Below are 22,047 nucleotides of genomic sequence, written 5' to 3' on the forward strand. Positions count from 1 at the left end.
TTTGTTCGGTACTGTTCAGATATTTGAACCCAACGATGCCAAAGTGAACTTTCGTAATTTCAGTACTCCAGCAACCAGGGCATCCTCCGCTTCTCAAGGACCGCGAACTAAACCATTCATGAAGTCCCTACACATGTACGGCAAGCAAGAACCACCCAGTGGGACATTTCATGTTCTCGGAGATTAAGCCTGTCTCAAGATTTGCAACATTCCTCCTGGAGCGATGGCCGGTTAGTAGTACGCCCTAGCCGAAACTGGTGAAACAGCAATTTGGCATGTTATTCGGCATGTACTGTGCCATGGAAAGATAGATCTCTTTCCTATATTCTCCGCATAAAAGAAGAAATCTTGGGCCGGCGCAGGATGATAAAAAGGCTAACTATGCATCTTGGCTTCCTGTTCGGGCGCTTAAATTGCCGGGGAGACCCACTTGGATGCATTTAGCAAGATGACGAACAAGTACAATGAGGGGATGAGCGTGCTGGACGACATATTAAAGGCATATTTGCCCTCAGAGAGAGAGAGCGAAGCGGTAGTGCGTTCTCTCCAACTTCATCCCGTGTGACGACCGTGCGTTAATCACGGCTCTACTTGATGCACAACACCCAACTCAACCACGATGGATACGAATCTATCAATACTATGATAGAGGCTGGCGACTTGGAATTGATTGTCCCCAGTACCCACTGCATAACTCTGTTATCTCCCAGCGAGGCCTATTGCCCTCAATTGTTCGGTTTTATCCTGGTACCCATTGCGCCCTCTAGATCTGACCGGGGAGAATACCCCGACATAAGACTCACCCTGACCCAAGGATTCACGGCCCAAACGCGCTCGATGACTACTGCCGAAAAGAAGATCCGCTTTCTGCAACGTATCTCGAGGCGACGTTCAATGTCACACCCGCCCCACGCAACTGGTGAACCCGAGAATCGAGCAGATGTAGAGACGGTCGCGGATTGTAGATTAAGGGAAACGCCAGCCATACTCGAGAACCATCAGCAGTTTCACTTTGCCATAGCCATTCCCCCTGCCCTACCAGGGACGATGAAAACTACATTCGGCGGTATATCGTATGCAATCAACGCAATTGTAACGTGGCCCTCAGGAACATCGGCAACCACCATGAGACCGATCGATATACTGCGTCGGGTGATTCCTGGCCCCTGTCACAGCATCAGCCATATTCGAAATTATCACGGGGCGAAACTCTTCACAGCTTTGCGGCTTACGCCGTCCATTTCCACGGACTCAAAGACAACCAAGTTAGTGTACGCAGCAAGCCTGGTAGCTCGCCGGACAATCACACCGGGTGACCGACCGATGGAAACGAAGTACGTGGTCATCAAAAAGCTCAGGTGGTGGGTGGAGGAGACAGTAAGGTTAATGAAGGTCCATACTGCTGCGGATGGGCAAGAAGGCACCACCACATGCGTGAAGCAATGCGTACGTCAAGTATGCAGTGGGAAGCAAAGAGGACGATGGACGGCAAGCAAGCCAGGCACGGAAGACCGAATTGAGATCCCGTTGGACATCACGATCCCAACGAGCGCGAGATCGGTCGACAGCCTAGACATGTCTTCATACTCTATTGGCACTGGGCCAGTGCCCCCATCGTATGACTCCCACCATCAGCACACCAGGTCGGTCACAAAGTGGGCAATTACCGTAAGCCACCAACTGAAACTTGATATCATCACTGGCCAAGATACCTATAACCGGGAAAGTGGAAACCTCCTGGATCGAAGACATTTATGGAAATCGTTCAAGGCGTTTTACCCTCTATCACTGCATGAAGTGACTTCTGGAGAGGATCTCCCCGAGGGCCTTTTGCATGCCAATCCTGTTCTTCCACAATACGAGGACAGATCGGCAATGCCCCCAGACTATGACATTCTGTTATGATACTCAGGTAGTTGATCTATACCGGAATGTTACATCGTTCCTCGTTGAGATATGTGCTTTAGACCCCACCGTTAGCGTCTTAGCGATGTGGTAGAATACCTTAGAGAGACCTTAAATTTCATGTGCTCCGAAGCGACACGAGGTGAAGTAGATATTCCGCCAAGACCGTCTCGTATTCCCACAGCCCCGTGAAGCTATTCAACATTAGTAGGTCCGACATGAACAATTGATTGGAGGGTTAATCCCGCTACCATTGTCCTTCTGTGTGGTGCCAAAAATAGTTTTGTAGAGGAGGCTATCTTCGTATTCTCTTCAGTCCAAGAAATGTTACGAACATGAACTCGAGTCCAAGACCGTCTAGTTTCTTAAATTAGCCATAACTAGGACAATCTTCGACAAGTTTGCAGAGAGCAAATGGGGGATTCATCTCAGTGGCATGAGTATCTCGTGTTGTATTGCAGTAGTAGGAGGGGGGTTGTAAATATCTGGCTGATCACTGTCGAGTACTGCTAGAAACTGGGAGATAAATAGGACGATGGAAGCCCGACAAATACCAGTATAACAACGAGCCTTCACATCAAGCATCGCTACAACAGATCAGATCCTTAAAATGAAGGCCGCTTTTGCTTCCCAGTTGCTGTCGCTCGCGGCTCTCTTGATGCCCTTGAACTCCTGTCATGCTTTACCTCTATCAGAAAAAGATCTAAGACTCTTCGAAGAGCGGTACATCAACTCATTAAACTATTCACTTGGTAACGACACTGTGAAGTTGGTCGGCTACAAAGCCATCAAGATCCCCGCCGAAGAGTTAGATGACTTGAAAGATCACTACAACAATCACCCGGAGGTATGGAAGAACATGCCAAACTACTTCTACGATCAAGGCTCCGGCACATTAAGAGCTTATTTCCCAGTCGACGGAGCTTTAGTCGAGCACGACGGCCAGTACCATGAGGCAAGCCCAATGGGCGAGTTGGACCTGAAGGAAATCAATGGCGATCATTCTGTTTTGGGCCGCCGGCAGACCGATTCAATCACAGGTGTTGAAGGTAACATCATCAAAGATGGTATTATCTACCTTGAGAACGCTCCAAAGCCGAATGCTCGGTATGGTAACGTGCTTGTCTATGATTTTGGTGAAAAGATTGTCCTCGACCACGATCATGGCAGCCACTCGAAGCGAGGAGGAAAGAAGTCTTGCATGAATAACCACGGCGGCCCCAATTGCAGTGACAAATTCAACATCCATAACAACAAGTGCAAGAAGAGGCATGACATCTGCATGGACTACAACGGCTGGTTTTCAAACTGCAAGAAGAATGGCTCGACTTGGAGGAACTTTCCTGGAAGTGATTGTGACAAGGCTCTTGGCCGTGGTAAATGCTGGAATGAGGTTATGTGAAGTCGTTCTATCTTAAATTTGTGTCTGAGAGTTGGGGTTATTATTTATGATGCGATTTTGAGGATCGTGCCTATGTGAATAACTTCATGTCTGGTGATGGTGATTGATCTTCCTGTACTAGTTTTTGGCCCATTATTGTCCTTTATCCCCTTTCGAAATACATACTGAGAGATGTCATATCCTGTACGTAAAAGGCACAACAACGGTGTTCAGAGGGAGCGTCGTAGGTCGAGAATCTATATCTATTGTCTTCAAATAGTGTCCATCTAAACTAGGCCCTTCAAGATTGCAATACGGATCTTGGATACTTTCTTATAGTCGCTAACATGCACGATATAGCTCACCAGTGTGATCACATCAACGCTGTATGAAATTTCAAAGTGACGCTAATTTTGGATGACCAAGATCCCGTTCAAAGTCCCGATCCATGGCAACTGTTACCCTCACGTGCATTAAATGGCTACATGAAATACACGAACTTGAGAACGTAGCCATCCATATGGCCTTGTCTCCTTATAATCTGCCCGTACCTCTTCCTCATGGGATGAAGTTGCTTTTTCTTCGTCACCCACATCTCGCGGCTGTTCGAACCTGGTCGGACCCTTCCGAAGCCTAATATTATACCACGGCAGAGCGAAGAGCTCATCCGCAACCTCCATGGATCACCCCTTGCATTCGGGGAGCGCAGAAAACGCCCAAAGGCTGGTAATGCCGTGAATGCCGTGAAGAGGGAAAATGACTTGTAGGATTTTATTGATACCGATCACGTTGAAGAATCCACGTGAGATGCCGAAGTTCAACAGATTCTGATAGGTGAATGCTAGGGTGACAAGCGGCCCGCGTAAATGGGTGGGACAGATTTCCGATGCCGTGAGTGAGAACACCAGCGCCCTGCCGAACGCGTAGCCGACTGCAAAGACTAAATACTCATAATACTGACCCAGGCCTCTGGGCACGAGGAGGCAGAAGTCGAGAGATCAGCGACATCAAGGTAGGTAGCCAAATAGAGCAGACACAAGGTGCTGACGGCGGACCCGACAAGAAGGAGGCGTTAGCCGAAACGATCAGTGAGGAAGAAAGTGTAGAACAACATCGAGACCGCCTTGATCAGTCCATGGATGGCATTGAAAAGGGGGACCTGGTCGGACCCAAGGCCAACCGACTTGAGGATTGTCAGAGCATAGTAGGTAATAGAGTTACCGCCTGACATGACGAAAAAGGTCTGGATGAGAGCCACATAAACACAAAACGACGGCGTACGGGGTGCGTGGGTGACGCATGTTTTCACCAGGGATACTGTCGACTATAGAGCTGACTGTGTGGGAGTCTCTCCTGTTCGGTTGACTATATTGAGTTCCGTCAGCTCTCGACTAAAGTATTCTTCGGACTCGTCGAGGGGTTAAATAAGCTACCAGGAATATACCAGATCAACTCCTGTACCGTCCCGTCCCAAAAGGAGTCACCGGAGATAGGAAGGAAGAAAACGCCTTGAAGAAAGAGCCTGTGTTGTACATTGGGTGAAACGTCGTTCTATGAGTCGTATCACAAATTGTAGAATATCTTGTAAGATATCTGTATGAAACGATACCAAACGATCAGATTTATGACCCTTGTTCAACTATCTAGAAGGCCTATTTAGGTGGGAATTAGGAGGCCTTTTCTATATGTGGCCAGACTACCATAGTATTCAACAATCCACATACTTCTCCAAGGGGTAAATTTACCAGACATATGTCAGATGTCTCCGATACTAGGTAATTTTATAGGCGTATTCAGTATAAACACTAGTTGCTAGCACCTGTCATCTTGCGGTTTCTTAATTGATAATTCGACTTCGAAAACTGTGCGGGTAATCTTAGCACGTTATGGTACTCTCAATAACAATATCCATAGTGGATAGTAGTATATGCTCAGTGAACTCTCACCTGGAAAAAGATATATATGGTAGACAGAGTGTTTCATGCAGATTGCAAACTCGACCTTGAATGACAATCATGGCGATTGTCCTACAAATGGACATCACTGTACTAATGGAACTAGCAAGTATATATGAACTTATTATTCTCCTGGATGCGTGAATGTGTTACTGAGGCTATAGAGACTGGAATGTTTTGATGCCATTCGAGGAATCGGCCAATCATGGCCACGGGGGCGAGCCCTATGCCAAGAGACTAAGGAAAAACTGCCTCAGGTGTAGGTACCGGACTATCATTGTCCCGACCGGTCACCTGCTCGCCAAGGAAAGCCCTAACGGCTTTAGGTTCGATTCCTGCGCAGGGAAGTATCTTCCTATAGATTTCGGGCAGTATTTTCATATAATAGAGTGGACCTCGCTTAGAGTTAATAGATCTGCTTATAAAATACTCGAATCCACACCCGTTGGTTGATCCGGGAAGTAGAACTTAACTGGGGATTGGAGATAGACTATAGAGAGCAAAAAAAGACTGAAACCAGCATGCGGGTTCTGGTGTGGAAGGTAGGCCCCTTCATTAGCATCAGCATCGTCACCCGTAAAACCCAATATACTGCTCATTGAATGGACACATATTACTAGAATCTACTTGTCATATGTCTAAGTAAGAGCACAATTGAGAGTAGAGAAAATGTTGTAGTGTGATTGACCCGAATTAAGATGATCAAGGAACGACAACTGCGATGAGGCCGCACTACTCATGATGTTCGACCTATAGTACTATGTTCCCATGGTACAGGTTCTACCAGATCGTGGTTATGATCCACGCACCACATGTGTAGTTAAAATGTACATGGCTGGAACATTAACTGTACGAAGATGGACCAGTTTTCTCAGCAGTCGACGAGCAAGCTTCCGCTAGGGAGAATTACTTTAAGATCGGTATCTTTAAGGGTAATCAATATGAGACTAAAGTACTTCAAAGTGAATCAATTTACCCTGCTACACAGAAGGAAAGCTAATATCTTTGGTTTGTAACACTTTGCACACTGGATGGTGTACGGGAGGTTGCATTTCACATCGGCTATCGTAACTCGAGGAAGGCATACAACCATAATAGACTACGTCAATTATTGGACTAGCGAAACAGGCAAGCCCAGGATCGCTGACAAGCTAGGTGAGGTTCACTACCGCTATAGAGGACGTATTACTTTACAGCATTCAGTGTATCAATATCACTTTGTCGTGCAGCGTTCTTGAATTAGAGAGAGTAAATGTTGACCGTGCTAGAGGCAGTACAGAGAGAGCAGAACCAGACATGCACCTATCCTTGTCATTGCTAGCCCACTCCGTCCATGCACCCTTCTCATCATGGACCTCAGTCGACGACATCTGGCGATTCCTGATATCTATGAGGTGGTCATCATTGATCGAAGGCAGAGAGGGAGACCGGTCGAAGCCAGTGTGTGCATGCGGCGTAACATCCGGAGGAACCTCCTTAATGCTGCGACAATGTGTAAGCTAGACAGTAACTCCAAGCATCAAAACAGGCAAAACATACAGTACAAGAGGAGCAGGAGCAGCTAGAGCAGTTGCCACTGCAGCAGTTGCAAGCACAGGGAGACATCTTGGCTGAATATGAACGTCGTGGTGAGCGAGATTCTTGAAAATGAGATTTGTAGCTGAAAACGAGGCTTTTCTGCAAACAATGAATACGATGATGAAAGAAAGCTGGTCCTTGGATGAAAGGACTACCCTATTTATACAGTTCCTGGGCTTGATCCGAAGGACTGTCTTGAGTAGAGTAAATGGAGTCTACCCGCGAGAACCGCAGAAAAGGATGAGACACCGGGAAAGCGCGTCAGCCCATGAAAGCATTAGACTTTCATGGCGGCGTGGGGGGCAGAGAAGAAAGCTCCTAAGCATTGGACTCGGTTTTTCGTCACCCAACATTGATTGCATTGTGGAGTTAGGCTAGGTAGACCCGGGACAGGGATGGTATAGCCTGACATGTCTGGCCGACGTAAACAAGTTTTAAGGCATAGTACTTGCCCCACTCTGCCTGGATAATCTGTATAGAGGGCTTTTTGGAGTGTCAATGAATGCTGAGATACCACATTGTTTAGGCTGAAGTCTCCCCGTATAACAGAGGAATTAGAACACGGCTTGCGAAGGCCAAAAGAGAGGGAAGGCTTTCCTATGAACTAGGCCAAATACTCCGGCGGGTGTTCTTATACGCGAATGCAAACGAGGACCTTGATATCCTGAGCACCTTGGGAGCACTCACGTGGGCCGTAAGAACCCTTGATTCCCTCTTATCGCCTATACTCTCGGTGTGCCCTACACTAGTGTACTATTTCCATTTCTTTCAAGCTAGCTTTTGTCCCTGCAGTGAAGTCTACTCGGGAAAGGGAAAAAATGCCTTTTCCCGCGGGATGATATGCATTGCCCAATCCAGATAGGTTAGCAGCACACACAGCAGGAAACCACAAACCCACTCAAAAACTGTGCTAAACCGGGTGCCTCACGGGCCTATCTAATAAGGGAAAGGGTGGTGGAGTAAAATAGATCACGTCTGTAAGGTATCTGCCCCCACTCGTAGGTCAAAGCAACAAGACCTTGCAATTCGCCACTAAAGAAGAAAAACACCACACTCGCCTCGGGGAGTGCTTCGATACCGCCCGTATTTCTGGTAATATAACATAAGTCTCCCGTGGGGAGACTCTAGCAAGTCTATGGCCCCCGGAAGTCTGGCATTGGTTCAAGAAGTCATTGATGGCTGCCAGAGTGTCGAAGGTTTCTTGAGACGGCATGCGGTTCGCTCTGGCCAAACATGCACACATAGTAAATGACAAAGGATGAAATAGCTGTGATACTATGCGTGATTTGCTTTTGGCCTGCCAGTGTGTGAAGACATGTCGCCCGACAAAGCCAGCGTATGACCAATAGAAGTGGAATTCCCACGCTAGTTACAGTATCGGCTCTTTGAGTGCGGCCATTCGTGGCCCGTGTGATGCACTAAGGCACCTCGTCGAGAATGGTGAGGCCGTGGGGCCTGAACATGGGCACTTTCCGTGAGTCGATATGTATGAGGTTACGACACCCCTGAAAACGAAAATTCGAACTGGTGATGCTCCCAGAGCTCGTAGATCCCTCGAGATAGGAAATCTCAAGGCGACCTAGTTCAAAGATGCAATATGTTTAACATGTCGCTTAGCCTGCCACCCATGAACAGTGTGTTGGGTTGCGGTAAGCAAACATTACATTGTTGAAGTTCCGTTCCTAATATTTGCGGTATCGACAATTTGCGAACATGACAATAGAATCCAAGGTGAGCTCCCGTGACCTCGGTTTTTCCACACATTGTTCAGACCCTGCTGTCGATGTTTCTAACTAGTGAACAGCCATCAAAGGCATACAATCGAAATTTGGTTGTGGTGCTTGACCTTGTTTTGTATAGTGTGAGTTTCGATATTCAGCAGAGGCAGTAGATATGGCTGCCAGCCTGGCCGACTGCTCTCTCCCTCCATCCCCCTCTCTCCAACATTTCTCTTCATGATGAACATGTACATTACTGTGGGTATGATCAAATATTGTAGCGTGTATGCTAGCGCGCGTTTTGTTTTAGTCCACAAGTCAACGCGGGATATAATATTCTATCCTCCATCTCCGAGTTTCGCAATATTTATATCAGTACAAGTGAGCCTTTCTACGGAAGTAGGAATTATCGGAAGGTATAGGTGAAAAAACTGTGCGTAATGCGAGAATTAAGCAATGGTAAATGGATTATATCCACTGTTGCTTAGAACTATGTTCTGTAGAGGTGCTCCTCAGATATCGTCGACCCGTGAAGGACGAGAGAGAGGTAGGTAGTGGAGAAAAGAAAAACATGATTGAATCCAACATTTGGGAATCTTCACGGAGCTCCGCCGGAGTACCGTGCAGTAAGAAATGGATAGGACTGAGCGCTCGGATCTCAATCGTCATTCGAGGGAGTACAGTACTGTCCACAGTGGCTTCAGTATCTAAGCCCACTTGCCCAGAAGCGCCATCACACCAGCCCCGAGGAGCATCGAAATCACCATGAAGGTGAGTCGCTTGTTATCCCGCGTACGATGAGGATCGAAAAGAAAATCGCGCGCCAACAGTTCTACCAATCCAGTGTAGATGAGGATGCCCGCAGAGATGGCGTCCAGAACACCCGAGACAACATTTGCGGTGTAGGAGCCCGAGTTGTAGGTTGTTCTGACGCCGAGTCCAATAGCGATAGATATCGGGGTTGTCAGTCCATAGAGACTGCACAGTATCCAGGGCAGCCAGCTGCCTTTGCGGAAAGGGATTGCGGACATTCGGGCCCCAATACCGAGTCCCTCAAACGACTGATGGAAAACTAGGACAGGATATAGGGTTGAAAACTCTTCTCCAGTCACACCAAGGTTCAAGCCAATGATGACGGAGTGGAAGATGACCCCAAATTCGAGGACCAGGAATGCAGCAATCTGCTGTTTGAATGATCGGTCCACGAATGACTCATCAACGGATTGCGATTCAAGCGCGGCCTCCTTTTTCTCCAAGGCCTGGTTGCCTTTAGCGACAGGCGCCATGTGGTTGCTTGCTGTACTGGTCATGATTGGCTCCGGGTCTTCTCGACAGATCCCGTATTTGACCTCTACGTACCTCTCGGCGCCGAAGTCTAGGAGGAAAATGGCAATGAGAGAAGCAAGGACAATCGCTGGGCACCACGAGTAGTCCCCCCAGTTACCGGTCATGCCGACACAGGAGGCCGGTCCAATCTCGTCATAGGCCGGATCCAGAAGATGGATAAAGGCCGTCGCCACAATGACCCCCGCGCCGAAGTAGCGTGCAAAGAGGTAGACGTACAAGGGGATATGGAGGCGAGGAACGCGCTTGGCGATGACTGGGAAGAAGGTAACGGCGGTTGAGACAATAAGAATCACGAAGATTGCGGATATACGCGCGCCTAAACGACCATCATAGCCATTTTCTGAGGCATTAAGGTAACAGATAACATCCACGGGGTCAACCGTGTCAAGATCCACGTTGTTAGGATTGAAGGACGACATTGTGAAAGGGAACCAATTGTTCAGGTAGTCTCTTAACTCTTCCCTCTGGTTCGCACTGGCGTCGGCACATTCCGTTTTATAAGTAGCGACAAAGGAGGCAAACCCACGACAAGTAAAAGGAAAAAACTCTTTGGGACACCTTGGGAGCAAAAGGACCCATGGCTGGCGCATCTGAGCCACTGACAGGGGCTATACAGACACGAGGTTACCATTTCTAGTTACTGCGAGATAGCAAGCAACTTAGAAGCGAACATGGCATGGCCCAAGGACCTGAGCCGGAGTGCGCGAAACTTGGAAAGATTCGACGAGTGGCAATATCGAGAGACCGCTAAGGTTCGTACCACGTTCCTAACTTATTGATAGTATGTTCTACTGGAGATTAATTTCCGTGTGATTGGCTGTATAAGTTCATGTATGTCCATATCGTGGGCTACCCTGTGAGCCGAGTGGATCATTCGGGTGACATCCATGTTGTCTACTCTCGAATCGAAGGCAAGACGATCGAAATGGTCCTCCAAGGTCCCCAAAGGTGTTTCAGCTTCTCCACCTGCCCTTCAAAGTTGGTGGTCTATTCGCCAGCGCTCTGCCTTTACTTCTACCAAGCATCTCTGGGCAGAAACAAGCAAAGGAAGCCAAGTCGGAAGGAAATCACCGGGTGGCACTGTTCTTGTTCTATGGCGGTCTTCTACCTGAGCGAGGAAAATATGTAGTTTAGACATCCGATTCGACCACTCTGAAAGTCGCGTGGGAGAGAAAGATTGGACGGCAAACCAATGGAAGCAGCCCGAAATAATTGCCGACTGAATCCCATGTTTGGTCAAAATACTAATTCATAACATTCCGCGATCATTCTCTCGGCAGACGTCGTCGACTGGTGTGGTGGTGAAAACCACCATTCAGATTTTGATGTACACATGGATAGAACGTACTCAAGTCCCGTCATGGCATAGTCGAACGACAATGGTCCAAAATGCTGAATTTCAGCTATATAGGCATAGGCCAGGTCATGCATTGCTTCGATATATATCTCATCCTCTCCATATATCTCTCAAAATTGAGGGAGGAATGGATGACTAAGGGGTCTAAAATATCACGTGATATATATATCAACCCTGACAAGTGAAGTTGTCAGCGTGTCCTTTGATTATTATTATTCTCATCCTCAAGGTATGTACAGACAAGTACATGCCCGACGTCGTATACCTTATTCATGCCCGCCACATTTCACCAATTCCAGGCGCTACCTGCTGAAATCCGCCACTACATCTGGCACCTCTCACTGATCCAGGAGAGAGTCATCCACATCTCTTGCGATCGAGGCATCCTTCCGACCTCCCGACGGTATGCCCGGTGCTTTCGCGCCAACCGTGCCAACCCACCCCAGCTGCAGGTAAATATGGAGGCTCGCCATGAGTCCCTGCGACTATACACTCCGTATTTCGGCACAGAGCATGCCCCGCATGGCCGCATCTATCTCGCTCCGGAGCGGGATGTTGTGCACCTACATGAGGCCGTGCTAGCATACCTAGGTGACACGGAGCGGGCGACTCTCCAACGGCTGATGGTTGATATCCAGGACTATATGACATTTGGCTCGTACTGGATGGATAGATTGCGTAGCATGGGGCAGCTGAAGGAACTGGTGTTGGTGGTGTTACCCTTAACGTCATCCCCGCCCTGGGTGTCTAATCAGCCACTGATAGGGGATGAGGATATTATTGGCGTGCTCAAGGATGCCTTTGTCGAAGGCGTGCGGACCAGCCCAAAGTGGCTTCTACCACAAATCCAAGTAAGATCCCACACAGGAGCCACGATGGGAAGGATCCTCGTTGAAGCTGATGATATAGAGACGGGAGTGGAATAAAGATCTGGAACCTCCTCTCAATATAGATTTATTTATGTATTATATAATAGCTTCTAATCCTCTTCCTACCCTCTCTATCTACTCCTTACGCAATGTAATGTCCGCTCTTCTCGCGTAGATGCAGGTGTAGCGATAATACGAACGCACGGGGCTCCATGTTAATCTAAAACATCCCTGTCGCATAATCTCTGGAATGCGAAGATCAGAGAGGGGAAGCAAAAGCACAACAACCCTCGCAATTGTGGAAATTCCCCCCTCAATTCTGACTGATCTTTCTATCGATCGCAATGAGGGTGATTATTATCGGAGGTGGGATTGCCGGACTCGCGGCCGCGATCGGGCTCCGGCGAGCTGGCCACCAAGTCAAGGTAAGATCGATATCCTTGAGCTCGCCGGGCAATCAATTGAAAGACAAACCGACGCCTAACAGGTTTTGGAACGGTCGTCTTATCTCCGCGAGGTCGGTGCCGCGATCCATGTCTGTCCAAATGCCTCTCGGGTTCTTTTGAGCTGGGGATTTGATCCCGAAAGGGCTCGCATGGTGACCGCACGCCGGTCGATCTTCGTGCTCGGTAGCTCGCTCCAGCCAGTGTTCGAATTCGACTGCTCGAGCGTTCCGGAGACGTATGACGCGCCGTGGCTCCTGGCCCATCGAGTCGACCTTCATTCGGAGCTGCGACGCCTGGCGACAGTGCAGGAAGGGCCCGGCGCGCCCGCAGAGATTGTGTTAAATTCCGAGGTTATAGCATACGATGCGCAAAAGGGATCGATAACGCTGGCCGATGGGTCGATCCAGGAAGCGGATTTACTCGTGGCAGCAGATGGCGTCCATACATCCGCTATTCACCAGGTTGTGGGCCAGGGCAGACCAGCAGTCTCTACCGGCTCAGCAGCGTTTCGCTTCATAATCCCAACGGAGGAGCTGCGCCGCGACCCCGAGACGGCTTTACTAGTTGGCGACGGCGTGATGAGGGTTCTAGTCGCTGAGGGGTTGAGACGGCTGGTCTCGTATCCATGTGCCGAGTGAGATTATTCGACGTCAAATCCATGCATCAACTAATGGCATTGTACAGTAATACATTACAAAACTTTGTGGCTATCCATTCTGATCAGGAAAATGATGGCCGTGAGCCCGAAAGTCGGTCTCCTTCGTGTTTGACCTCCCCGTGCATTGGGACTAACCATCATTGAAATCATAATAATAGACTGGGATCGGTCCGCCGGGGTCACCGATGTTCTTGCCCACTATCCCGACTTCCACCCAAGCGCTCTGGCGGTTATCAAGTAAACTATGACGGCTGTCTGTTCGTTGATGTCGATTGCTAACCAACGATTCAGGAAAGCTACAAGTATCAAACGATGGCCGCTTCTCTACCGCGATCCCATCGCAACGTGGAGCTGTGGCCGTCTGGTACTCATCGGCGATGCAGCGCATCCAATGCTGCCTCGTACGTTCTCCAGCTCCACCTCCCTTGAAGATACATCTTCCTAACCCCAGCGTTTTAGACCATGGCCAAGGTGGTGCCCAGGCGATTGAGGATGCTGGTGCGTTGAGTGAGATATTCACTCAGTTGCCGGCCAGTCCCGGGCTCGGCGAGATCCATCGCCGCCTAAGGGTATTCGAAACGGTCCGGGTAAAGCGCGCATCAGCACTCCAGATCCTCTCAAATGCAGGAATGGATGAAGCGTGGAAGATTCGTGAACGCGCGCAGCAATATATGCCAGAAGGCGTGCCAGTACCTACTTCGCCGTTGGAATTGATGGAGCATAATTTTCGCTACGATGTGCTCAAACATAGTCAGCAGCAGCTGCAGTCTTATCTGCGAGAACAATGAGTCCATAGACTGAAGCACAGGAATTGTTCTACAATTTGCTTTCTTATGGCTTACGTATATATCACGGGATTGGGATGCAGTGTTTTCAAGTGTGCTTCATACTGACTCATCTATTCTGGATTGATCTCGTAGTGGGAAGGTCGACTAGCTTGCGTCTCTTATGAATTCGTCTATATAGGAGGATCATTCCGACGACTGACTGTGTGCTACATGGGGCAATATGGGGGCCAATGAGGATGAAGGGCGGGAGATCTATCTATTCTAAATAGATATAAAGTCCTTCGTTCATTATTTTCTTTTGCTGGCTCTTGTACATTTGGATTGTATCCCCTAGTAGGCTAACTACTATGACATCTTCTTCTATGACAGGCCTTAAAGGTTACGCTCGTCTCGGTCGCGGTCAGGAATGGCAAGAAAAATATGGATTAAGTGAAGCAATGATCGACGGAGACTGGATGGAAGTAGCTGGACAGAATAACTAGCTTATTTACCTCTCCCTGATTATTAAAACCTTCAGGCGGAATGTCCCCTACCTCTTCCACTCGACAGTCTCGAAGAGATAATGCCAAAAACCTGTGTCAATATCAGTGAAGCCATTCTTTGCACCTTGGAGAAAGCTTCCCCTTCACTGTGTGCATCCTTTCACATAGCCTGGGAACGTGTTGTCAAATTACGGACCTACCATGTCAACCTGCGGCAAAATCGTGAGAAGACTATCGCGCTGATGGTGGAGAATATGAAAAGATAGTGTCTGTATCAGCCAACATGGTCGATGTTGGGTATCGAGCATGTTTGTTCTTTTTTTAAATTTTTTTTTTGTTCACATGGACGATCATAGATTGATGGACAACAGAGTAGGAATGGTCCGGCTAGATCAAGTTCCTCAGGTTTCGGCTAGCCCTATGTCAAAGGCCCCGGATGTAACAGTAGACGCCCCACAATAATAGAAGCACTCAGATATAACACCTCGTTCAACCGGTTGTACTCCGGAGTAAGCACCTTCAGGGTACTAGGATGCCATCACAAGCTGATTGGAGGATAATCAGTCCACTTCAACCTAGACAAGGAAGGTTTACGAGGAATAGAATAGGACGTCGAGAGGGTGTGTGGGTCGTAGGAGTCTGCGGCACTAGTTTACCACAAATAGATGAAACTCGATGCTTAGCTTGCCGGACCTCCAACTGCCGGATGCTTGGAATTATGCCGAATGTCCAGATTTTCCGGAGTGCCCAGAAAGGGCGTACCCTCACTAGTGGAGAATGAAAGATATTGTTCATCAATGACCGCTATATTAAGGGGACGTGGTGTAGGTAATTAATCACCATGTCGGCATTTAAAGAGCCGACTTGCCCTCCGCTTTGATCTTCGTTTGCAGAGCAACAAGACCGGTTGATCTTTCTCTTCACAACTATCAAACGCACATCCACCATAATGAATTCCCGCAACCAAGTCCTGGTGGCTCTTGCCACTGTCAGCATCACCTCAGTGAACGCCGCCATGGGTCCAGCGCTGAGTACTGGCCCGGTTGCTTCCAACTCGTTCATCCGCGAAGCCACTTCGACTCTTATCCTGCCAAATGTACCCAGCGGGGGATCATCGGATGCCATCACCTCCCTGTGGGTCGGTATGGGCACCTCGAATGGTGACTTGATCCAGTCCATTGCCGACAACTGGCAACAGAGCGACTGGACCATGTATGCCTACACGCTCATGAAGACTAGCGGTTCGTGTTCCCCCAAAGCCGCTGCTAATTCTGGTTCTGACTGTTGTGCTTGATAGAAACCTCACAGATGCCCCTGTATGGCGATGGCCAGGCGAACGGCGGCAAGGGGGATAAGGTAACGATGCACTGTAAGAAACACCGGCAGATTCACCTCAACACTGGGAGTGTGTTCTAACCATGCGCAGATAAGTTCGACGATGCGAGTGGAAATTATACCCAGACTCTACAGGTGAATGGGAAAACTGTCTCGACCCTGTCCACCAGTGATGGCCTCGCACAGGGCTGGGGTAGCTCAGTGGAGTGTGCAGAGAACAACTGTGGCACTGTTGGCGCCCACTGTAAGTTATCACCATTTCCAAGCCCGCATTCGCCAAACTAACATCTCCATTAGCCTGGACCGATACCAAGATCATTCTTGATGTTGCTGATCCCAATTATATCAACACTCTTTCCAAGGGAGAGGGCGTCACCGGCGGCGACATGACCACCAGCGACGGCGGCAAGTCCTGGACCATTACCACCTTTGGCATTCCAGAATACACCTTCTCTGACTAGAAAGACAATTTGTGAATGCGTCGTGAGCTTCTGCCTCGTTATTCATTTCTCTCGAGTAGCAATAGTATTAAGATCAATAGCAGTTTAGCATTCATCCTTACTCAGCTGATCGCAGTACATGTCACCGAAGTTTAATTTCCATCAGATGCCTTGCCAAGGGCATCATAACAGCAATACTTGTAGGCTGGACAGGATGTGCTACATCATTGTCCTCAGTAAAGGCACACGTTGTGAAGAGCAATTTGATCTGCAACTATGTACGATTCGGACCAAGGCGTCCATATGCTGGACACATCGGAGGATGAGGGTGATAGATACCCATTCTTATGTCACTCGAAGAGCCACATAATGCCCACATCAAGAAGAGCTCTGGACACAGCTGGTGGAGCTAAGATCTAGGGGAGCTAGATATACGAGAATCAATACACCAACTACCCAATAGGCTAATCCGAAGCATGAGCGCATCCACTCCGCTCAGGCAGAGGCTACCGAATCTACATTGCTTTCCATTCGGGGCATCATGGTCCTACTAGGAAGGGGAAACCCCCTCGCTGCTATTTACCAGTCACTATTTGCGAGATGATCGCGATTTGGACCGGTTTCAGGAACTGAAAAACACGATAGTATTCCAAAAGGCTTCGGATGACGATTATGGGTTGCCGGACCTTTGGGCATTTGGAACTGACTGGTTTATCCTCTGAATATATACGAAAGGAGCCTTATGGGACTGGGAGGTGCTTTGAAGTCAGATCTACATGAGGTACACCAATCCTTCCCGAGAACCCACAGACCCTTGGCACAGCCTGCTCCACCCCTTCTCAATCCCTTCATTGCCAGAGATCCCTCGACCAAGAGTGACGTGGATGTCTGGTGCAATCTCGTGGCTGATCCCTACCCATTTCTCCCACACAGGGTTTACACAGCTAGAATACTCTTGCGCGCCTTCCAATTGAACAGCCGCATCGCGCACCGCTGAAGTATTAAACTGGATCTTTCCCATCGTTTCCATTAACTCTCGATTTCGTTTGAGTTCGTCTGTGGAATAGACCTAAGCATCAAATATTGGGTTAGTACCTGAGGGAGGTGGATCGGTTAGCTTGTGACTTACCTTTTGCTCGGAGCCAACCTGGATTATCGCCAGTTTGAGTTGCCCGAGAGCTGCATGGCCCTTGATACTGGAAAGTAGTTGGTTGAGTGTACCAGCGCGGGCGCCGAAGTCCACGAGAACGATTCTCGTTGGTTTCAACTGGGTTATCCACTCGATTGACTTGCTCGATTGGTCATATGTGACACATTTGGAGAGAATGGAGGCACCCAATTTCCCTGCGACAGGCTCTAAAAGAGACGGCGTCTGCGATACCTGGAGGAGGCCCAACGGCCCCTCAGCAGCGCTCCGCTGGAACATATGGTATGCAAATGACCGGCCTGTTTTGCTCGATGCAGATAGGCTAATCACCACCGCAGCGGAAAGGTCGGCATCCTCAGCCGTCCAGGGCAGACCTATCCCTAAAGGATGAACAGGCGGTTGTGTCCCGGGACTCGAAGTGAACGTATGCCGGCTGAGGAGATACCCCGTCTGCCAGGTTGGACGGAAAAGGGATTCCCATGCCATCCGCTGGAGTGCCTCTTCCGAGAACAGTGACGAGATAGTCTTCGGGGTGGATATAGGGAGCGAAATATGGCCTTCTTCTGAATAAGCATTATAGACGGTCATTAAGCGTTGTCTGGGTTCACTGATCTCGGTCCAGTGGCCCTTCGGCTCTGAGGGCTGGAGCTTGAGCGAAACGGCGATATCTGCAGTGGGCCAGAAACCCCACAAGACCGTCCCCGGGGCGATGCCCAAAGTCGATTCTGTCACGATCGCAAAGCCCCAGGTGGGTACGATTCCCCATGATTTCTGGTCATTGTATGGGGGGGAAACCTGTGTGGGCACGGGATACGTGTCCCACCAATGAAGGACTTCACCTCCTCGAGCATAACTTAGATTATTCGAGGTAAGGGAGATCAGTACGGGTCGAACACGAACACAAGATGGGGGAAGGCTGTGCTTCTCGTATTCATGGTCATCGAGCGTTGCGACCGCATGCTCCCAATTATTTCCTTTGAACACGACATGGACCTCCATCTTGTTGATTGGTGGTAGCAGAGAAGTCAGCATGATGGGGTCAAGAATAAGATTTCGGGGGATGCGTGAGATTTATACCATTAAGATATGTGCCAAACATCTCCGATTCGTGGGTTTTGTATCCAATCGTTTCTGTTCATTGGAATTGGCATGTTGGAAGTTTAAGGCCTAGAGCACGTCTATATTAGTAGATCCACCATGACAGAGACTAAGCCCAATAGACCTAAGATAATGATAATCCCTGTACCTTCCTAACCTTTTTCTGAATGGTTTAGATACCCTCATATCCTTCGGTAGTCGATATCGTGGCGCGAAGTTGAGATATGTTGGAAGCAATGATTTGGATGAGACAGCATAAATATACCACGTAGAGCTCTGCATGACGTTTTTCACTGCATCCTGTGCCGCACTGCACCCTTCACAAGGCTACCTCAATCACAGCTTTAGCGTTCGTAAACAGTTAGCTTCGTGATTGAGCGGAACTGTTACCGCATGAAGAACGACCGATAGAACTATTATAGTACCGGGAAAGGTAATACAACTGCCAGCGGATCTAGTTGAATGTTATCTTGATATAATCTCGATACATTTGACTTCAGTTCCGGAGACAGTCGAGTCCAGCTGGCAGGTCGATAATTAGTCGCGACGTAGTCGTATTAAACAGTGTCTTATAAAGGCCAAGGAAGGGCCGTGATACTGGGGCCATCGTTGTGGCTAAGGCCCTGCCCAAGCTAAGGGCAACTCTTGGTGGAACGCAATTATGTATGTATGAGCCTCAAGTCACAAGCGCCAGGAGTAGATCCCTACCCTCGTGTCCAAGAGTCCAAAGTCCGCTGACTTTGGCTTGCCGACCGACGGCTATGTGCCCACGCCGCGGAGACCTTCTCCTGGTTAAAAGGGGCCTGCAGCCGGAGCAGCCAAATTGTGTTGGAGGCATTCCGGGGACACCAACTATGATCTTTCACCAGACTACTACTCTTCATGAGCATATTTTCGGCAAATATGATCCCATTCCGAGGACATCCACGGAGTGCGGCGTCTGCAGGATTTGACCAGAGCGATCTAGGTCTAGGACTATAATAATAAAGCTCAGCTTGCAACGAATGGGCGAAATGTGGTTAATTTAATTATGTTCGGCTAGCAAACTTACTGCCAAAACTAGGTCTGGATCCAGGCAACCTTGTTATAAAAGCGGATAATCTGAAACACTAGTAAGGTTGCTTTTCCTTTGACTGACGATCACATTATATATTAATATCGCTCCATTATTTGGACATACGCATTGTTGAAAGCGGCCCTTATATATTTAGTGCCTATCGAGACCCTGTACCCCCTCTTACATGGGCATTGATGTTTAGATAACCCTTGTTCGCTGATGCATGAGATATATCGCAAAAGTTCTGGAACTATGAAGGATCCAAAAGTTTCACTTTTCCCGGGCTTTCCGTCCCTGTCGATCCAATACCCGATCCAGTATAGCAGACGATCCTTTTAGGGGCTTGGTCTACGATGTGATAAATATATAGCGCCATCGCAAGTAGCGACGCAGCGTACGGGCGTGAGACGATTCAGTGCTTATAAGTCTGCAGAGCTTATTCTTTTCACCCCGTGCTGACTTTTACCCCTACTTAACTGTTTTGATCTTCCGATACGCAGATCCTCGTCTGCTATGATGATTCTCTTTATAATCTCTGTCTTGATATTCGTGGCGGGTGCCAAAGCTGGCAATCGACACCATGTCCACTCACATAGCCATCGCGCAATGGGACCAGGCACATCTGTGTTTCATCCCTCACTGCCCGCACCACTTGCTCGTGGCTACCAGCTTACATGGAATGATGAATTTGATTATACACTGGGGTCCCATTTGCCCGCATCAGAGAATTGGATCATCGACCTCGGCACGTCCTACCCTGATGGCGCTCCAAGGTGGGGAAACAACGAAGCCCAGAGGTACACCAGTGCTCCATCCAATATCCGTGTCACACCGTTCAACACACTTCTGATCACCCCTCGCGTACGAAACAACACCTGGACGTCGGGGCGAATCGAGACCCAGCGCTCCGACTTTGCCGCCACGCCAGGAGGCAGGCTCTTCATTGAAGGCCGTCTCAAAACCGGCTGTGCACCCGCCAGGAGACAACAGGGGATCTGGCCTGCATTCTGGGCGCTCGGCATGGACTTCCGGTGGAACCGTACAAACTGGCCCGCGGCTTCAGAGTGGGACATTGCCGAGGTTGTGAATGGAATGCCAAAGGTATACAACACACTGCATTGCGGGACATCCCCAGGTGGGCCATGTGACGAGACGAATGGGATTGGTAGTGGTGGTGTGGATTGGACTGGCTGTGAATGGCACACCGTGGGCTTTGAAGTCGATCGAAATGTCAGGGCCTGGTATCAAGAGAAGCTACGATGGTACCTGGACGGGAGGAAGGTATTTGAGATTCCTGCGGCCAGAGTCAACAATTCGGCAACATGGGAAGCCGTTGCACATAAGGGCCATTTCCTATTACTCAATGTCGCAGTAGGTGGAAATTGGCCCGGTGCACCGAATGCCACGACAGCGGATGGTGGGGAGGTTCAGATGGAGGTCGATTATGTGCGTGTTTGGAACGAGTACAGAAGGGCATAGCCGCCTGGCGTCTGTGATTGCTGGAGATCCGTCTAATCATACTTTATGTAACTCAGCAACCGCATATAAAACTGCTGTCTGAATTTGTGGGCTTATACCGTCACTTATAATAGCTGTTAGTCCAAAAATCAAGGACAATCATTCCCCAGGCCTGCAGCGTCCCGAGCGGACTGATCTCGGACCCTCTACCCAGTGTCCGTAGCAAATACACAAACCTTTGGTAGGCAGAACTGTTAGATGATCAATAGCGGTACTCTTATTCAGAGCTAGAGCACAGGGTACATTGACACCCGATACACGGGAGATAGATGTCCGAGGCTTTGCCGCCAGCATCGAACCCATGGTGAATCCGCCTAAAGAGTTGACCAGGTTGCAGTTTCTCTACTGGTAAAAGGACTGGATTGGAGCCTCTTCTTAGGGTAGCGTGTCCAGCGTGCATGAGGTACTACAGGGTTCAACGTTGCATCTGTCCCACCACTAGTCCGATGAAGGAATAGTTCAGTGAACAAGCTTATGCGACCAGAAAGATCGAGCAAACCCGGATTTGCGGTTTCCATCCGACTTGAAGGGCGTTCTGGGCCATATATTGGGCGTTATTCCCGTGGGCGATCATTTGTGGATTTATGTCTGCAAGCCCGACAGCATCCAAGATAGATCTCTCCGAGCATGATGTCTATTTTCAACACGTGTTATAGATAGCAAGGGGTTTCCCTTGGCGAGGATATACACTGTATTCAGGACAGCACCACGTGGGCTTCAGATGGTGTCTTCCTGCGTCTCTGCATGGCTCTACTGACCTATCCTTCAATGTCACCCTCCACAATGCCCACGTCAACTGCACATCCTTGTCTGTCATGTCGCTGTGGGGAAGTTTCACTGAATCCTTCTTGAGAGCCAGCCCCCATAACGGGCTGCAAGGCTGTGGTTCCATATATCAATGCTGACGTAGAGTCTGTTGAGCAGTTCCTGTTCGAGTTATAGTGCGAGGGCCAGCGTGGGGAATGTAA

General features: G+C 48.9%; 10 protein-coding genes across 10 annotated transcripts; 8 read left to right on the top strand and 2 right to left on the bottom strand.

The window, feature by feature from the left end:
• Window positions 1-461: 461 nt before the first annotated feature.
• Window positions 462-2,179, top strand: BDW43DRAFT_274549 (uncharacterized protein). The gene has a single exon (XM_032041736.1). The coding sequence runs from the start codon at window positions 595-597 to the stop codon at window positions 1,903-1,905; it is 1,311 nt and encodes a 436-aa protein (XP_031901042.1). The 5' UTR covers window positions 462-594; the 3' UTR covers window positions 1,906-2,179.
• Window positions 2,171-3,530, top strand: BDW43DRAFT_274550 (uncharacterized protein). Its single transcript, XM_032041737.1, has one exon. It carries the CDS (start codon window positions 2,516-2,518, stop codon window positions 3,305-3,307), a length of 792 nt encoding a protein of 263 aa, XP_031901043.1. The 5' UTR covers window positions 2,171-2,515; the 3' UTR covers window positions 3,308-3,530.
• Window positions 3,531-6,454: 2,924 nt separating this feature from the next.
• Window positions 6,455-6,911, top strand: BDW43DRAFT_274551 (uncharacterized protein). Its single transcript, XM_032041738.1, has 2 exons — window positions 6,455-6,723; window positions 6,781-6,911. Exons 1-2 carry the CDS (start codon window positions 6,538-6,540, stop codon window positions 6,853-6,855), a joined length of 261 nt encoding a protein of 86 aa, XP_031901044.1. The 5' UTR covers window positions 6,455-6,537; the 3' UTR covers window positions 6,856-6,911.
• A 2,333-nt stretch (window positions 6,912-9,244) lies between these two features.
• On the bottom strand, window positions 9,245-10,303 carry BDW43DRAFT_299864 (Zinc/iron permease; the record flags this gene model as incomplete). Its single annotated transcript, XM_032044797.1, has 1 exon — window positions 9,245-10,303. The coding sequence occupies one exon, from the start codon at window positions 10,301-10,303 to the stop codon at window positions 9,245-9,247; it is 1,059 nt and encodes a 352-aa protein (XP_031901045.1).
• A 1,160-nt stretch (window positions 10,304-11,463) lies between these two features.
• Window positions 11,464-12,286, top strand: BDW43DRAFT_274553 (2EXR domain-containing protein). The gene has a single exon (XM_032041739.1). It carries the CDS (start codon window positions 11,514-11,516, stop codon window positions 12,165-12,167), a length of 654 nt encoding a protein of 217 aa, XP_031901046.1. The 5' UTR covers window positions 11,464-11,513; the 3' UTR covers window positions 12,168-12,286.
• A 168-nt stretch (window positions 12,287-12,454) lies between these two features.
• On the top strand, window positions 12,455-14,002 carry BDW43DRAFT_319030 (putative salicylate hydroxylase; the record flags this gene model as incomplete). The annotated part of the gene is made up of 6 exons (XM_032048814.1): window positions 12,455-12,535; window positions 12,598-13,190; window positions 13,241-13,305; window positions 13,373-13,451; window positions 13,506-13,615; window positions 13,674-14,002. The coding sequence occupies 6 exons, from the start codon at window positions 12,455-12,457 to the stop codon at window positions 14,000-14,002; spliced, it is 1,257 nt and encodes a 418-aa protein (XP_031901047.1).
• A 977-nt stretch (window positions 14,003-14,979) lies between these two features.
• Window positions 14,980-15,349, top strand: BDW43DRAFT_65261 (uncharacterized protein). The gene has a single exon (XM_032050342.1). The coding sequence runs from the start codon at window positions 15,017-15,019 to the stop codon at window positions 15,263-15,265; it is 249 nt and encodes an 82-aa protein (XP_031901048.1). The 5' UTR covers window positions 14,980-15,016; the 3' UTR covers window positions 15,266-15,349.
• An 84-nt stretch (window positions 15,350-15,433) lies between these two features.
• BDW43DRAFT_319031 (uncharacterized protein) lies at window positions 15,434-16,815 on the top strand (the record flags this gene model as incomplete). Its single annotated transcript, XM_032048815.1, has 4 exons — window positions 15,434-15,725; window positions 15,782-15,853; window positions 15,911-16,063; window positions 16,117-16,815. 4 exons carry the CDS (start codon window positions 15,434-15,436, stop codon window positions 16,278-16,280), a joined length of 681 nt encoding a protein of 226 aa, XP_031901049.1. The 3' UTR covers window positions 16,281-16,815.
• Window positions 16,816-16,830: 15 nt separating this feature from the next.
• Window positions 16,831-18,475, bottom strand: BDW43DRAFT_65255 (DUF2855 family protein). The gene is made up of 2 exons (XM_032050341.1): window positions 17,389-18,475; window positions 16,831-17,328 (listed from the first exon to the last, which is right to left on the bottom strand). Exons 1-2 carry the CDS (start codon window positions 18,436-18,438, stop codon window positions 17,032-17,034), a joined length of 1,347 nt encoding a protein of 448 aa, XP_031901050.1. The 5' UTR covers window positions 18,439-18,475; the 3' UTR covers window positions 16,831-17,031.
• A 1,692-nt stretch (window positions 18,476-20,167) lies between these two features.
• Window positions 20,168-21,040, top strand: BDW43DRAFT_299868 (glycoside hydrolase family 16 protein; the record flags this gene model as incomplete). The annotated part of the gene is made up of 1 exon (XM_032044798.1): window positions 20,168-21,040. The coding sequence occupies one exon, from the start codon at window positions 20,168-20,170 to the stop codon at window positions 21,038-21,040; it is 873 nt and encodes a 290-aa protein (XP_031901051.1).
• Between the last annotated feature and the right edge of the window lie 1,007 nt (window positions 21,041-22,047).

The sequence above is a fragment of the Aspergillus alliaceus genome (genome assembly GCF_009176365.1).
Source record: "Aspergillus alliaceus strain CBS 536.65 unplaced genomic scaffold BDW43scaffold_18, whole genome shotgun sequence".
Classification (NCBI taxonomy): Eukaryota; Fungi; Ascomycota; class Eurotiomycetes; order Eurotiales; family Aspergillaceae; genus Aspergillus; species Aspergillus alliaceus.

Bases quoted from the DNA above. Each gene is read 5' to 3' on its own strand.
- BDW43DRAFT_274549 (XM_032041736.1), top strand. From the start codon at position 595: ATGCACAACACCCAACTCAACCACGATGGATACGAATCTATCAATACT.
- BDW43DRAFT_65255 (XM_032050341.1), bottom strand. From the start codon at position 18,438: ATGCTGACTTCTCTGCTACCACCAATCAACAAGATGGAGGTCCATGTC. The intron at 17,329-17,388 runs GTAAGTCACAAG...TTTGATGCTTAG, and splicing joins AGGTTGGCTCCGAGCAAAAG to GTCTATTCCACAGACGAACT.
- BDW43DRAFT_274551 (XM_032041738.1), top strand. From the start codon at position 6,538: ATGCACCTATCCTTGTCATTGCTAGCCCACTCCGTCCATGCACCCTTC. The intron at 6,724-6,780 runs CTGCGACAATGT...GGCAAAACATAC, and splicing joins CCGGAGGAACCTCCTTAATG to AGTACAAGAGGAGCAGGAGC.
- BDW43DRAFT_274550 (XM_032041737.1), top strand. From the start codon at position 2,516: ATGAAGGCCGCTTTTGCTTCCCAGTTGCTGTCGCTCGCGGCTCTCTTG.
- BDW43DRAFT_65261 (XM_032050342.1), top strand. From the start codon at position 15,017: ATGCCATCACAAGCTGATTGGAGGATAATCAGTCCACTTCAACCTAGA.
- BDW43DRAFT_274553 (XM_032041739.1), top strand. From the start codon at position 11,514: ATGCCCGCCACATTTCACCAATTCCAGGCGCTACCTGCTGAAATCCGC.